The sequence below is a fragment of the Peromyscus californicus genome, unplaced genomic scaffold (assembly GCF_007827085.1).
Source record: "Peromyscus californicus insignis strain IS unplaced genomic scaffold, ASM782708v3 Scaffold_4__1_contigs__length_199733344, whole genome shotgun sequence".
Taxonomy (NCBI): Eukaryota; Metazoa; Chordata; class Mammalia; order Rodentia; family Cricetidae; genus Peromyscus; species Peromyscus californicus.
Window position 1 is genome coordinate 170,070,750 of NW_026294562.1, and position 16,541 is coordinate 170,087,290.

General features: G+C 46.0%; 1 protein-coding gene across 6 annotated transcripts; it reads left to right on the forward strand.

Annotated features, from left to right (window-relative positions):
* The first annotated feature begins 53 nt into the window (after positions 1-53).
* On the forward strand, positions 54-14,253 carry LOC128094296 (zinc finger protein 45-like). 6 transcript variants are annotated; one of them, XM_052712562.1, is made up of 7 exons: positions 55-286; positions 2,421-2,480; positions 5,822-6,202; positions 6,416-6,585; positions 6,662-6,841; positions 8,069-8,164; positions 11,424-14,253. In XM_052712562.1, exons 5-7 carry the CDS (start codon positions 6,718-6,720, stop codon positions 13,211-13,213), a joined length of 2,010 nt encoding a protein of 669 aa, XP_052568522.1. In that variant the 5' UTR covers positions 55-286; positions 2,421-2,480; positions 5,822-6,202; positions 6,416-6,585; positions 6,662-6,717; the 3' UTR covers positions 13,214-14,253. The 6 variants fall into 6 exon arrangements, with proteins under 6 accessions (XP_052568519.1, XP_052568520.1, XP_052568522.1 ...); XM_052712564.1 differs by having other exon boundaries at positions 6,679-6,841; XM_052712559.1 differs by lacking the exon at positions 6,416-6,585 and having other exon boundaries at positions 54-286.
* The last annotated feature ends 2,288 nt before the right edge of the window (positions 14,254-16,541 follow it).

Genomic DNA, 16,541 nt, shown 5'->3' on the forward strand with positions numbered 1-16,541 from the left:
TTTCTGTGGTCAGAGCACTTCTATGGGAACGCTTGACTTTGGCAATGTTCTATGGGAGAAAGCAAAGTATAATCCGCATGTTTGGTGAGATTTCGGCTGCTTGAGGGCTAGAAAGCAAAGCCAATTCATCTGAGGACTCTAGGACTCAGGCATAGGGCGCCTGCACAAACACTGTCCCGGGCTTCTGCCCAAGGAATCCTGGGAGTTGTAGTTCCGGAGCTTGGCGTTGCCGGGGCATTTCCCCTGCAGAGGTTGGAGATCTTGTGAGTGCATTCCAACAAGGAAGGTGAGTGGGTCGGCCTTGACTTGAGGACCCTCTTACCTCTTTTGACTTCCACAACCTGGTAATGGGATGGGCGAGGACCTGTTCCGGGTCACCGAAATGAGACATTGTTGCTGATGTTGAGGGACACGAGCTGCCGCTGACTTCTGATTTGGGGGAAAGTTTAGCAGTACTTGGGGTTCAGCCCCAAGGAAGAGCTGGACTTGGCAGCTTTTGCGGGAACTCCCCTGCTTGGGGATGTCTGGCTTCCCCTCCCTCACCTTTCTCACACCCTGTCACTGAGTAAGAATCTTTCTGTGCCTTAGTTTCCCCTCGTGCAAAAGGGAATGTTAGAAGGATCTATAATACACATTTGGTTTTAGGATCAATTATAAGTACAAAAAATGCACGCGCGTGCACACACACGCATATATGTACTCAGGGTACTGTTGACATATGGGTGTTGTATGTGGTATTTTGGCATCTCTGGGGCCACACATACTGTGTGTTTGTATAGTTCTTGGTACGGGCAGTGTTCACATGACCACGGATGTCTGTCACCCAATATGTGGGTGCAGCTTCTTGTGTCAGAGAATGTTGTGGCAGTTTTCATTTATGTATTTATTTATTAGAGATAGGCTCTCAATCTGTAGCCTGGATGCTCTAGAACCCACTAGGCTCTTCCTTCAGTCGCCACCTCAGAACTGGAATTAGGGTGTGTGCCACCACACCTTGCTTTTTCCCACCATTTCGTCTATTTAGGGACTTTTTAATTGTCAAAGACTTTTATTTTATTTAATTTTTTTTTGATTTATTTAAACTGGAGCTGAGGATCGAACCCAGGACCTTGCCCTTGCTAGGCAAGCGCTCTACCACTGAGCCAAATCCCCAACCCCGACTTTTATTTTTTAATTATGAGTATGTGCATATATCCACAGCCACCCCTGCACAGACCACACACACACACACACACACACACACACACACACACACGCACACGCACACGCACACGCACACGCACATGCACACGTACACGCACACGCCTGTCAGTGTATACCAGGGGTCCATGGAGGCCACAGGTTTTGGAGCCTACAAAGCTGGAGTTACAGGTGGTTGTGAGCCACCCAGTGTGTGTGCTGGGAACCAAACTCACACCCTCTGCAAGAACAACATGTGCTCCTAAGTGCTGAACCATCCCCCCCTTCCCCCAACCCATTTTGTTTTTTCATTTTCAGCTTTATGTGTGGGAGTGTTTCACTTGCAGGTGTGTCTTGCACAGTGCTCAGAGGAAGATAGGATCCCCTGAAACTGGAGTTAGGGATGAGTGTGAGCATCCATGTGGGTGCTGGGAACCCAACCTGGGTCCCGACAGGACAGCAAGTGTTGTTCCCTGATAAGCCAACTCCGCAGCCCCGGACCTGTTTGGAAAAGAACGAGTGTGGTGTTCACAGGTGGAGTCCGGGAAATTGTCGTCACAGAATTCACAGTGTTTTCTTTTTCTGCTTGTGTTTTCACTATGGAAATTTCCCAACAGTCAAATAGAGTAAAATGAACTCCGGTGACAGTCACTCTGTCACGCTGTCTCGTTTTTGAAAGTCTTCCTGCATTTCCTCCTCTCCCAACACGTTTTGTTTTGCCGTGTATGTGTGTGTGTGTGTGTGTGTGTGTGTGTGTGTGTGTGTGTGTGTGTGTGTCTGTAGGGGTGGTAGGTGTGTGTGGAGGCCACTCTCTACTGTATCTTCTGAGACAGGCTCACTGAACCTGGTACTTGTCCATCCCATAAGACAAGCTGGTCGGTGAGCTGCAGGGAGCCTCCTGTTCCCAATGTTTACTCAGTAGGACTTCAAATTCATTGTGTCTATATACGAAGACCAAGAGAGGAGCTTTTCTATTCATTTCTTAGGGCTGCCTTTCAAAAGCACCACAGAGTGGACAGTTTAGCAATCCTTGTGTGTGCAACTGAGTCTTGTGTGGCCCAACATGGCCTCAAACTCTCTAGTCCAGGCGACCCTATGCAGTGAGACCCTGACTCAAACCAAACAAAAAAGTGCAAAGGGAGAAAGTGCTTGGCTGCCTTTGCTCCTCTGGGATTGCCCCTGTCCCTAACGTGTGGCTCTTCTTTCTTAGCATTACTTAGTTTTTGTGTTCTCTCCCCTAGTGGGTACAGGGACCCCACCGTGTCCTTCTCAGAGTGGCCAGCAGGGGGAGCAGTTATCCGGTGAGTACCTGTGATTCATGTGGCTGTCCAAAGGGCAGACAACAGGGTGATGCTAAGGTTTGGGAACAGACCGCAAAACAGGGACAAAATTGTTCCTTCGTGAAGGGGACTCGCCCACAGACCCCAGATTAGGCACAAACCACACCAAACACCTGTTTTCACAGTGAGATCCTTTATTAAGCAGGAAAGAAAAGTTAAAGTGGCTGCTTTCTGACTCAGGCAGAAAAACAGCAGCAAATCTTTGCAGGTGTAATTTTAAGAGGAGGAAAAGGGGAAGTCTGTGCTAGAATGGGCTAGGATGCAGTGGTAGAGGAGATTATTGATGAGGGAAAAGGGGAGGGGCACACGATGAGCAGAGGTGTTTGTCCCGAATGGGGAGACAGAGAACTGCCTCTGGATAGAGGAGGCAGACACAGCGCACAGGCAAAGGACGGTTTATAAAGCGAAAGTGGGAAACCCCGTGTTAGGATGAGGTGTTTAACTTTAATTGGGCATGTTAATTAGGTGAATCAAAGGGGGCTTTGATAGCTGGACTTTGGTAGTCAGCCTCAGGCAAAATTAGGGAATAGACCTTGGTGGCTAGCTTTAGGAATATAATCTACTGGGTGTTTTTTAGCAAGGCAGAGGGAATGGGGAGAAGGGCAAGGCCTGCCAGAGCCGTCCTCGCCTTGCTAGAGATGGCCAGAATCCCTTTGCTTGGCTTATTTACTTTTGGTGAGCTGTAGAATCCATCAACAGTAGAGTATTCAAAAGTTGATGTACAGTTCTGATCTTGGACAAGAACCGGCAGGCAGGCAGGGATGGCGCTGAGCAGCTGCTGAGAGAGCCACAGAAGCAGAGAGCTAGGTGGCAATGGCTGATGGCCTTTGAAACCTCAAGGCCCTCCCCCAGTGGCACACTTCCTGCTCCCTCAGAGTTCTTTCACCTTCTAAACCACCCTCCCTTATCCCGGGATCTGAGTTCATCCTGTATGTGTGAGACCATGCTTGCATTTGTCCGTTTTTGTCGTCCAGAGTATCAGGGAGACAAGGCTTGGAACTAGGTGTTGGTGGTGCACGCCTTTAATCCCAGAAACTGGGAAGCCGAGGCAGACAGATCTGTGTGAATTTGAGGCCAGCCTGGTCTACAGAGCAAGTTCCAGGACAGCCAGGGCTACACAGAGAAACCCTGTCTCAGAAAAAAAAAAAAAAAGAAGAAGAAGAAGAAAGGAAGGAAGGAAGGAAGGAAGGAAGGAAGGAAGGGTTAGTTATTATGCAGCGCTGTGTTATTCATTAAGCAGCACTGTTTACCATGTGAGAAAAGACACGACGCACAACAAAATCCACTAAAAGAGTTTATTAGGGGAAGGAGAATGGAGGGGATGTGTTTAGTTCTATTGAAGATTGTGCAGGGAGAGAGGAGAGAAGTATGTGATTCGTTTTTTATGGATTTCCCCACACTTGCGCATATGGGCTTACGTAGCTAAACCATGAATGCACATAGATTACATGATCATGCTTCTCGAAAATTACGTGATCACACAGCACACGGATTACATAGGACATAAGGCCCCAGAATCACTAAGTGTTTTGCCAGTGCATGTGTGGTCATGGGAGAGAGGCTAGGAAGGGAGGGAGGAGGGGAGGGAGGGAGGGAGAGAGAAAGAGAGCGCACTGGCTGCTCCTGCAGAGGATCTGGGTTCAATTCCCAGGACCCACAACCATGCTTAACTCCAGGTCCTGGGATCTGCTGCCCTCTTCTGGCCACTGCACACGGTGCATAGATATACTGCAGGTGAAACACTGACGCACATAAATTAACTTGTTTGTTAAACAGGGACCTGTGGCTGAATGCTTATTAACCTTTATTTTAATATAGATTGATTTCTGTTTGTTTATAAAAATTACCTCAGGGGACTGGAGAGATGGCTCAGCAGTGTTTCTGTTCTTGTAAAAGACCCAGTTTGGTTCCCAGCAGCCACGTGGTGACATACAACTCTCCACAGCTGCAGTTCCGGGGGATCTGACATTCTCTTCTGCCCTCCATGGACACCAAGTACGCATGTGGTGCAGAACCATACATGCAAGCAAAACACACACATAAAAGTGAATCTAGGGGCTGGAGAGATGGCTCAGAGTTTAAGAGCACTTGGCTGTTCTTCCAGAGGTCCTGAGTTCAATTCCCAGCAACCACATGGTGGCTTACAACCATCTACAATGAGATCTGGTGCCCTCTTCTGGCCTGCAGGCTGAACACTTGCTGTATACATAATAAATAAATAAATCTTTAAAAAAAAAGTGAATCTAACCCTCACCTTGAAATTACAATTGAGCACAGTATGGGGAAGTGAGTATTGTTGAATAAATTCACCTTTTCTGTCATTTTGTTTGTAAAACACCCAATTTCCTTTCTTCTTTTTTTCATGGCACAATGTTTTATTTGTAATAGTAGTCTAGATTAAAGTTTTAAATTATACATTTTCAAGTGATGTACACCTTAATTCCTTTTCCCAGTGCTGGAAATTAAATCTAAGGCTTCTCTGTGCTAGGCAAAGGCTCTACCACTGAGCCACATCCCAAGTCCCTTTTTTCTTTTTTAATTTAACAGCCCGAGTCTTACTGTGTAGCTAAGTCTGGTCTCAAAGTCTCAATACTCCTGCTTGACCTTCAGTGCTGAGATTTCAGGCATGTACTGTCATAACCGCTTTTATTCATGGTTTTATTGACATCATGATTCCAGAAATCCACATGATCAGTCATAAAAGAGGTATATGTGACAGATGTCTTTTGTCTATCCACAGATATTTAAATAGTTTAGCAGTTTTGATGTCTTAAGAAATGTTATAGTAATATTTGTATAAATTAACCTTTTCCTCCAGAAGAAATGCAAGGAAATTTTACTACTGTTCCTGTTGTTTAGAAATACTAAATTAAAACACATTAAAAATATTTTATTTGTATGAGTGTTCTGCCTGCATATAAGTCTGTGCTCCATGTGTGTGCCTGATACCCACAGAGGCCAAAAAGGGTGTTGGATCTCCTGGAACTGGAGTTACAATTACTTGTGAGCTGCCATGTGTGTTCTGGGAATTGAACCTGGATCCTCTGAAAGAGCAGCCAGTTGTCTTAACCACTGAGCCACTATATTTCCAGCCCCTAAAACATACTTTTAATATGTAATACTTTGGCTGCTCTTTATGGAAAGTATATTGTTCAACACGTTCTAATTAATCATAGAAGATGTTCAGTTTTTCTCACATGAGAAAGATAGGATTTCCTTTCCCATAGCTGAGTCACACCCTGGGTGTGTTTACTAACTGCTTTTCATGTTTCCTTCACTATGTGAATGTGCTGTATTGGCAGAATAATGTACTCAGATGGAAAAGTCTAGTTCCTCGGAGCAGCCTTGTGAGGCAGCGCTGCCTTCAGTGCATTCAACAGTCAGGAGGGCGAAGCTCAGACGCTGATGTCTGCACAGGGACCAACACCCCTCAGACTCCAAGGGATCCTGTGACTGAGGATGCAGGACCGTCTCCTGGTGGGTGCAAGACGCGGCAGACGAGGATCCCCTTTCCTGGCTCACTCTGGAGTGGATCCTCATCTGGGATGACTGTGGTTCATCTGGGGATCCTGAATGTTCAGGGCCAGTTTCCAGATGGAAAGTTAAAGCAGCCTCGTTGGCCATGATGGTTCTAAAGCTGATTTCACCCCCAGGCAACAAGTGGATAGAGGTTCAAGATGATGGTGAGCATCCCACAGTGCACCAGGGAACCCCCTCAGCCGAGAAGTATCTGGCACATAATGCCAGGAGTGTTCCAGTTGGTGCACAGCTATGTGGGGAAGACAGGGTTGGGGATGTAGCTCAGTGGTAGAGCTCTTGCCTAACATGCATGAGGCCCTGGATTCGACCTTTCATCTTCCAGTATCAAAACTTTTAACAATTATGTGATTGAGCAGATGAATGCCTGGCATGGTGGTTCACACCTGAAATTCCAGCATTTGGGAGGCAGGGGCAGAGGTGGGAAGATCAGTAGCCAGCTTGGTCTACATAGCAAGTTTCTGATCAACCAAGGCTACAAAACAAGACCTTGTCTCCAAAACCAAAAAGGAGCAGTAACAAAAAGCGGGTGAGTGGTATGGAAATGTGGCCCCTGGGTTCTTAGCTCAGGACTTGCTCTCCACTCATCTTTCCACACTTCTCAGAGCTGTCCTTCTTGCAGAAGACCAAGGTTGAAGTTGAGGGTTTGGTGTCAGAGGAGATGGTGACATTCAAGGATGTGGCTGTGGTCTTCAGTGAGGAGGAGCTGGAGCTGCTGGACGCTGCCCAGAAGAATCTGTACTGTGACGTGATGCTGGAGAACTTCAGGAATGTGGTGTCCCTGGGTGAGGGCAGACACTGGTGCTGAACAACACGTCCATGCAGTTTGGCCCTAGATGTGATCCGAGAATATTGGTTTAAATATTAAGGCAACTCCACGTAGTTAAAAGGGAGGTTTATTTTGTGGGGTAATAAATACTTACAAGTGAAGGGATAGTTTAGAGTCTGGGAAAGTTGTAGCACAGTCCAGCGGTGTTCTCTGGAGAACTCTGCTCGGTCTACCTCCAGAGTCCAGGATCCAGGAACCAAGAGAGCTTGCCCATCTGGATCTCGGGTCTTCAGGGTCCTCTCTCGGCTCTATCTTGTAGGCGTGACAGTTACTGAAGCCTCACACGGGGTGGTACTTCCAGGTCAAAGCTGGAAGGGCTACCTGCTACACGAGCCTTTGAAGTAGTTTCTAGTTTTCTAGTCATCATGTGATACAGAGTTGGAATCTTCCTAGTTTTACAAATGAAGCAAAAATTGAAATCATGGTAGTATGTTTTCATCTTTCTCAAATCATAATCTCAATTATGGCACACTCTGAGTCACGCCTACAAACACTATTTTCACTGAAGTAAGTTGAGGCAGCTGGAGAGAGAGCTCATCAGTTAATGCTGTCTGCTCTTTTAGAAGACCAGAGTTTGGTTCCCAGTACCCACATCAGGTGGCTCACAAACAACTGTAACTCCAGCTCCAGAGTATCTGCTGGCCTCTACTGATCTCCATGGGCACATGTACTATACACACATGCACACACACTAACATATACATCAATACAAATCCAAAGAAGTATTTTAAAAATTAAAGTAGAGTTGAAGCCATAACTTGGTCATCAGGTAACAGCACCTGGTCCCAAGGGTAATGACCCCATTTCAATCCCTGGGGCCTACATGGTAGAGGGAGAGAACCAAGTCCCACCTGTTTCTCTGACCACCAGTGATGTGCACAAACACACATATTAAATAAAAATATAATGAAACATAAAACACCCTGGCAGTCTATCTAGGACATGGCCAAGAACAGTTCGAGAGACTAGGGAGAGGAGATAATGAAAATAGACATTTTTCAAGTAATGTATACTAAAGTCTGTGTCTGTATGTTTTGGGGCTTTTCAAACAATGTATGTCTTCCACTGACTTGTATTATAGGTTGGGGAAGAATGGGTTTGATGTCCTGAAGCAGATGCAGTGGAATGCTTGTTTTTAGGACTTGGGACTCTGCTGTGTTGATTTCAAATGTATTCCTCACAGGGCATCAGATCATGACTCCAGAGGTTTCACTCCAACTCAAGAGAGAAGACATGCTTTGGGTGTTGACGATGGTCAGTTGGAACTGTGAGTCTACAGGTGAGAACAGAGTGACTCAGCTACCCTGCTTCTCAGCCTGTGCACAACTTTGGGGCTGGTATCAGCCAGGGCTTTTGCCGCTCTCGTGAATCCATTCTGCTCTCAGCATGAGTTTCCACTTGTACCGACTCCCTCGGACTTAGTCACATGATGCTCTTCCTCTCCATCTGGATGGCTCCTTGTGGATGTGCGCACATGTGTATCATATTTATACACACACACGTGCTAGGAGGCCACAGATCAATATTGTTTTCCTCAGTCGATTTCCTTTATATTTTTAAAAATTATGTTTATTTATGTGTGTGGTGAGCACACATACTGCAATGTCACTCATTGTATGGGTCTCATTCATAAATATGGGATTCTTGGCTTCTAGGGTGTGTTAGTGAGATGACAGGACACAGGATGTTCAAGGGAAGGGGGACCGTTCTCTGGTTCAGTGAAGCCTTGAGCTGCACTCTTTTTTTTTATTATAAATGTCTGGTCTTAGCTTGGCTTGTTGCTATCCAGATTTACTTATGTTTTGCCTCTTGGCTTTTCTCGTTCTCTTATTTTGTAAATCTTACTCTCATTCCATAGCTTGCTGTGTAGCTGGCATGGCTGGCCTCTGGGTCCTCCTCCTTCTCTGGCTGCTTCCTCTTTTTCTTCTCAGATTTCTCTTTCTGTCAATTCTTTTTGCCCGGCAGCCCTGCCTATCCTTTCTCCTGCCTTGCTATTGGCTGTTCAACTCTTTATTAGACCATCAGGTGTTTTAGACAGGCAAAGCAACACAGCTTCAAGGAGTTAAACAAATGCAACATAAATAAAAGTAAAACTTTAAATAATATTATCCAACATTTCTCCCCTTTTTTCTAAACAAAAATAAAAGGTTTTAACTTTAACATAGTAAAACTGTATACAATAAAAACAATTATCAGGTAAAGATCACATTCACAATGTACTGAATTCTAATTCATTTGTGTCTGGTAAATTTAAAGAAAATACTCCATAATCTATCCTATCTTAGTAAATCCAAATTTTTATACCTAATTTACTTTCATATCTAAGGAAAACTGCAACTGTAACTATCTAGTCTTCAACTCTACCCAAGACCCAGAAGGATGTAATATTATCTAACAATAGAGACATTTGGCTGCCTGAACAGTCACCCAACATTCCTCTGCAACATTGGGACATCCATCTTCAGCCGTCAGACCCACAGTACCTGGCAGACTTTTCAATGAAGCAAGAGATTTGAAAGACTGTCCTGCCTGTATTGGCAAAGTTGGTCAGTCACTTTCCTCTCTGTCCTGTAGAATCTCTGACAGTTTCTTCTGTGAAGTAGGAACCCTGAAGGACCATCCCACCTTGTTTTGGCAAAGTCCAGTAGTCACTTCCCTGTGGGTCCTGCATGTCTAGTTTATACGACATACTATCAAGCCGTCCAGGCATGAGCAGCTTCTTGCTCAAATGGCTAGCCCTGCCACGCTGAAAGCAAACTCCATGAGGAGTTTGTTTGGTGCCCACCATGCAGCTGTCTTTTGCTTCTCAACAATCAAAAAATTCAAAATCGACACAATAACATACAGGATTCAGACTCCCTGTATATTTCCCATCTCCACATGGCTTATTCTTTTTTATATTACTTTACTTCTGTCTTTAAAGACTTTATTTTTTGCCGGGCAGCGATGGCACACGCCTTTAATCCCAGCACTCAGGAGGCAGAGGCAGGCGGATCTCTGTGAGTTTGAGGCCAGCCTGGGCTACAGAGCGAGATCCAGGACAGGCACCAAAACTACACAGAGAAACCTTGTCTCGAAAAAAAAAAAAAAAAAAAACTATTTATTTAAACTATTCATTTTTTTTTCTATGAATATACCTTTTTTCTTTTCTTAAGCCTACACATATTGTAAAATACACTAGAACCTATTTAGAGGTTGTTTCCATTTGGACCTCTTTTACTGTGTATCCTTTAGCCTTTTTGACCACATGAACAAACTTTAACTTAAGAAGCATCATGGACCTCTGCCCCTGGCTTTGGCGACTGGCTCTGGCTACTTCTCAGGTTGTGAAAGCCAAGCCTAAACACACAGCCCAGGTGGAGGTAGGTGACTGAGAATTGCCTTCAACCTTCCTAGAGTTCTAGAATGCCAGCGCTTGTGCAGTGGCAGACTTTTTTTTACTTAGTTCTTTGTTTCTACTTAACATACTAGCTGCTCAAGGTCTCACTAGCAGGCAAAAACTCTTAAAAGAGCCAATTTTTTTTCTTCTCAGCTTTCTTTTTTTTTTTTTTTTTTTTTTTTTTTGGTTTTTCGAGACAGGGTTTCTCTGTGTAGCTTTGCGCCTTTCCTGGGACTCACTTGGTAGCCCAGGCTGGCCTCGAACTCACAGAGATCCGCCTGGCTCTGCCTCCCGAGTGCTGGGATTAAAGGCGTGTGCCACCACCGCCCGGCCTTCTCAGCTTTCTTAAGCCCAATGTGGAAATTCAGGCCCACGTTGGAATGCCAAAATGTTGTTGGTTGCTTTTGCTCTTTTGGGGGCCGGCCACCCAGCTCCCAAATAAATCACACTCAGAGGCTTATTCTTAATTATAAATTCTGGCCTCAGCTTGGCTTGTTGCTAGCCAGATTTATTTGTCTTAAATTATCCTGTCTATCTTTTGCCTCTGGGCTTTTCCTGTTCTCTTATTCTGTAAATCTTACTCTTACTCCGTGGCTTGCTGTTAGCTGGGTGGCTGGCCCCTGGGCCCTCCTCCTTCTCTGGGTACTTCCTCTTTTTCTTCTCAGATTTTCTATCAATTCTCTCTTCCTGGCACCTCTACCTATCCTTTCTCTTGCTTGGCTATTGGCCATTCGGTTCCTTATTACACCATCAAATGTTATAGACAGACAAAGCAACACGGCTTCACAGAGTTAAACAAATGCAACGTAAACAAAAGTAACACAGCTTAAAATAATATTACCCAACATTATTAATTAACCTGAATTAATCTGACTCTGAATAGGACCAAGTATGTATGGGGAGTCTATGGCATTTGTAGTTTAAATCCAAAATATACTCTGTAGGTTCACATTTTGAATGCTTGGGTCCAGCTAGTGCCACTCTTGGGAGGCTGAAGAACTTTTAAGATATGGGGCCTACCTAGAGGCAGCAGGGTTAACAGAGCTATCCTTTGGAATGCTGTAGTCTATAGACTGTGGACTTAACTACATAACCCTGACAGCAGCGAACAGAGCATTCACAAGCCCTACCTCTCTCTGAATTCCCTTTATGCTTTTAGGAGCCAGGAATCTAAATGAGGTGGAGTCACTTCAGGAGGCAGGATGGAGGCACCTGCCACAGGAGGAGCTTTTCTGCTCACGAATCTGGCAACAAGTCACAAGGGAGTTAACCCAGGGTCGGGACTGCAGGGGGAACGATGGAGGAACTGGCTCTGCGTTGGGGAAACAGGATGCTGGACAGAGCGAAGAAGCGGAGTTCAGTAAACTTTCCAGTCGGAATTCATTTCTTCAAGTTCACCATGGAGAACGCCACGAAGAAGAGGCATGTGAGAGAGATGCTGATTGCTGCCGTCATCTTCGTGCTGTTCCAGGAGAGAAGCCCTCCAAGTGTGGAAACTGTGACAACACCTTCCGTCGGGTCTCCAGTCTTCAGCCCCATCAGAGAGCCCACAAGAGACACAGATCGACCCAGTCTGATGCACTGTTTAAAAATCTCAGTCAAAGGCCACTATTTCAGTCTCATCAGAGCGTCCCCACTGAAGAAAACTCAAACGAATATGAGGAGTGTGGGACTCTTGGGAAAGACTCACATGGTCAGACACCCCTGTTAGTCCACGCAGGAGATGAGGCCTATAAATGTGAGGAGTGTGGGGCAACCTTCAATCAAAGCTCGTATCTTCAAGTCCATCAGAGAGTCCACGCTGCAAAGAAGGCTTATAAGTGTGAGGAGTGTGGGAAGGGCTTCAGCTGGTTTTCACGGCTACACGCCCATCATCGAATCCACACTGGAGAGAAACCATACAGATGTGGTGCCTCTGGCAAGGGCTTTAGTTACAGCTCACACCTTAACATTCATTGTAGAATGCACTCAGGAGAAAAGCCCTGTAGGTGTGAGGAGCGTGGGAAGGGCTTCAGTGTAGGCTCACACCTCCAAGCTCATCAGATAAGCCACACCAGAGAGAAACCATACAAATGTGAGGAGTGTGGGAAGGGCTTCTGTCGGGCCTCTAATCTTCTGGACCATCAGCGAGGCCACACTGGAGAGAAGCCTTACCAATGCAGTGCTTGTGGGAAGGGCTTCAGTCGGAGTTCTGATTTTAACATTCATATTAGAGTCCACACGGGAGAGAAACCCTACGTATGTGAGGAGTGTGGGAAGGGCTTCAGCCAGGCCTCAAACCTTCTGGCCCATCAGAGAGGCCACACTGGCGAGAAACCCTATAGATGTAACACATGTGGGAAGAGCTTCCGACGGAGTTCAGATCTGAACGTTCATTGTAGAATCCATACAGGAGAGAAACCCTATAAATGTGAGAAGTGTGGGAAATCCTTCAGTCAGTTTTCAAGTCTCCAAGTGCATCAGAGAGTCCACACAGGAGAGAAACCGTATCAGTGTGCAGAGTGTGGGAAGGCCTTCAGTGTAGGGTCACAGCTTCAAGCCCACCAGAGGTCCCACACTGGAGAAAGACCCTATCAATGTGAGGAGTGTGGAAAAGGTTTCTGTCGGGCATCCAATTTTCTAGCTCACCGTGGAGTCCACACAGGAGAAAAACCATTCCCATGTGACGTGTGTGGAAAACGCTTCCGGCAGAGGTCCTACCTCCAAGCCCACCAGAGGGTCCACACTGGAGAGAAACCATACAAGTGTGAGGAGTGTGGGAAAGTCTTCAGTTGGAGCTCATACCTTCAAGCCCACCAGAGGGTTCACACTGGAGAGAAACCTTTCAAGTGTGGGGTTTGTGGGAAAGGGTTCAGCTGGAGTTCAAGTCTCCTGATTCACCAGCGAGCCCATGCTGAAGATGAATGTGGTAAGGGCCTTTCTTCATCTGAGGATTCATACAGGAAATAAGCTCTACAAGCTTACATTTTCATATTTCAAGAGGACGCTGAACTCTCTGATCTGAGCTGTCAAAGGGCACAGGAAAGTTATCTCATAATTGGGAACGTATATTAGCTAGAGCTACAGTGGACTGTCACAGTATTTGGGAGACCAGACATGAGAGGAACTAGTCAGAATAGACCTTTTGTCATTTCATCCAGAACCTTGACCCTTATCAGATCCATCCATGCAGACAAGATTCCCAGGAAAGATGAACTTGACCTGGAATTAACTAGAAGCACAAGCCTGTTCAATAGGCTTTAAACTCCAGTAGAATGGAGACAGCATTCACAGCCAATCTGACCCACGTTTCCAATGCCTAACATGCTGGGTGCTTTCTAGCCCCACAGGGTTTCTTATGGGACTTGGTCTCATGTACCCCAGGGAACTCCTGATCCTCCTGCCTCCACCTCCATAGTGCTGAGATCATAGACATGCACCACCACACCCAGCACTTAGCTAATTGTTTACTGTGCCAGACCGGATTTGTTGAATTCCAAATTCAAATCCACAAGTCTTTTTTCCTTGGCTCGAATCACCGTATGTTAATGAACATGCAATTACCATTAAGTATCACCAAGAATGTGAGTGGGCGGAAATTGCAGGGTATAGTGTACCTGCCAGTCAGCTGTGTTGTGGTGGCAGTTGTTGTTATTGCTTTGGACATTTCCTCAACATAAAAATAAATTATTGCTACAACCCCGTGACCCGTTACCTGGGTATTTAAGTTGTTAAAATTCTGAGATAGAATATCAACTCTACTTAACATCTGTTGAGATGTCACTAGGTCAGGAGTTATGGCACAGGTTAGTGATCTCATGATCTCAATACTCTAGAGGGAGTGACTGTAGGGAGTCAAGAGTTCAAGACCAACCTCAGCTACATAGGGAGAATGGGGCCAGCCTGGGCTTACATTAGATCCTGTCCCCAAAACCACCACCTCAATTCCCTCCACAAAAAAAAAAACCCAGAAAGTTATCAAGATGAGAAAACGGGAAATTATTGTGGCAAAGAAAAGAGCCTCCCACACTGTCTCATTTTGTTGTGTTTAATCATTTGTCTGGGAGGCTCGTGTGTGTGTGTGTGTGTGTGTGTGTGTGTGTGTGTGTGTGTGTGTGTATGTGTGTGTGTTGTAGAGGCCCACAAAGGTTCCTAGTGAGATCTGAGCGTGCTTTACCCAGCACAGCTGCATTAGAGAATTGCTTGACCACATGTGTGGTTACCAGGTGATTGGAAAGGGTCTGCACTTGGCTGTGCTGGCGGAAGGTCTTTGGCTCCACCCCTTGGCATTGCTATAAATAGCTTTTTAGAAGAGACAGAAGGGGCCGGTGGATAAAGATTCAGGCCCTCCCAAGGCTATCCTATGTTTCTATCTGTTTCTCGCCCCTCTATCCTTCTATCTAAATCTCTTATCCCTCAGTCCTCAAGAGTACCCTGGGGGAAAATGTGGGAGCCCATCTCCCAGCTGGTCTCCCACAGTATATGTGTGTGTGTGTGTGTGTGTGTGTGTGTGTGTGTGTGTGTGTGTGTGTGATCAGCTTTCAAGAGTCGTTTTTCAAACCTGATGGTGGTGGCTTAATCCCACATTGGAGGATCTCTGTAAGTTTGAGGCCAGCCTGGTCTACAAAGGGAGTTCCAGGACAGCCAGAGCTACACAGAGAAACTCTGTCCTGAAAAATAAAACAAAACTCAGTTCTTTACCATCACATGGGTCCAGGGATTGAACTCAGGTCATCAGGCTTGGCAGCAAGCACCTCTACCCACTGAGCCGTCTCTCTGCCCCAAATCTGCTGCTCTAGCTGCCAATACCACCTCCCAATAGCATGTGACTTTGGGGGACACTTAAGATCCAGCCATCACACTGAGTGATATGGACTGAGACATACTCCAACCCTGCAGTCCACACTGAGAGCTTCCAAAGGACCTCATGGTGTTCTGTTGGCCAAGGGGTGTGAACTCAGGTTACACTTGGAATGGGTCTACTTTATTTATTTTGTTTTTTAGTGTAGCCCTGACTGGCCTGGAAGACTCTGTAGAGCAGGTTAGCCTTGAACTCACTGAAATCAGCCTGCCTCTGCCTCCCAAGTGCTGGGATTAAAGACGTGTGCCACCACACCAGAGTTTTATTATTATTGTTATTATTATTTTTTGTGTATGAGTATTTTGTCTGTGCATCATGTGTGTGCAGTGCCCCACAGAGGCCAGAAGAGGGAGTCAGATTCCCTTTAACTGGAATAACACATGGTTTTGAGCTGCTGTGTAGGTGCTGGGAATTGAACCCATGTCCTCTGGAACAATAACCAGTACTGTTAGCCTCTGAACCATCTCTCCAGCCCATAATTAAAAAAAAAAAAAAACCTGAAAGATAAAAAGTGAGTAGAGGATGGTGGGCACAGAGATTTGACACCGAGATCTTTCCAGGTGATCTAAGTATAGTGGGGGCAGCCAACTTGGGCAAACTTCAGGCCAGCCAGGGCTGGGGAGATAGCTCAAGTCAGGATCGTTAGCCCTGTGAGCATGGCGACCTGACTGTGGACACTGTCACCAGCAAAAGGGAATGTTGTAATCCCTTCAGCTTGGAGATGGAGACCAGCCAGTCCCTAAGGCTCAGTAACCAGCTGGCCTACTTATGAGCTCCAGATTCAGTGAAAGAGCCTGCCCTTTGTTTTTTGTTTTTTGACATTTATTTGTGTGTGGACCTGCGTGAGGGAGGGAGCCAATTCTCTCCTTCTATCACGTCATGTCTGTGGAAGGGAGTCGGGTCATCGGGTTCGGTGGCAGGTTTTACCCGCTGAGCCATCTCAGCAGCCTGAGAGAGCCTGGATTGAAACACAAGGTGCTTGAGCCAACTGTGGCAGCAGAGGCCAATCTGGTCTACGGAATGAGTTCTAGGCCAGCCTTGTCTCCATAATGGAAACCTATCTCAACAATCAAACAAAACAGGATGCATGCTGCCTGAGAAGGAAAGACACGGGTGGTTAATCTCTGGTTTCTATGCAGACATATACACATGGCATGTACACCAGCATGCACATGAATGTATACACACACACACACACACACACACACTTTTCAGAAAGAAAGACTTAACTACTGCTGTTGGAGCCCTTGGATGTAGCTCTATCCAATGAGAGTCTACATGCTTCTCAGGTGACCCCCCTGGGGTACACTGAACCTGGTATTGAAACGACATCACACTTGGACCACCCTCAGCCAATCCAGTTTTCTTCTTTCCCTCCTGAAGCTGTTGGTCCCAGGTCGTTGCTGCCTCAGAGTCTACCCCCAGGAGCATCTGCCT

Excerpts from the sequence above, each read along its gene's own strand:
- LOC128094296 (XM_052712559.1), top strand. The coding sequence starts at position 6,142 with ATGATGGTTCTAAAGCTGATTTCACCCCCAGGCAACAAGTGGATAGAG. Across the intron at positions 6,203-6,661 it reads GATAGAGGTTCAAGATGATG|AGCTGTCCTTCTTGCAGAAG; the intron begins GTGAGCATCCCA and ends CACACTTCTCAG. Across the intron at positions 6,842-8,068 it reads CAGGAATGTGGTGTCCCTGG|GGCATCAGATCATGACTCCA; the intron begins GTGAGGGCAGAC and ends TATTCCTCACAG.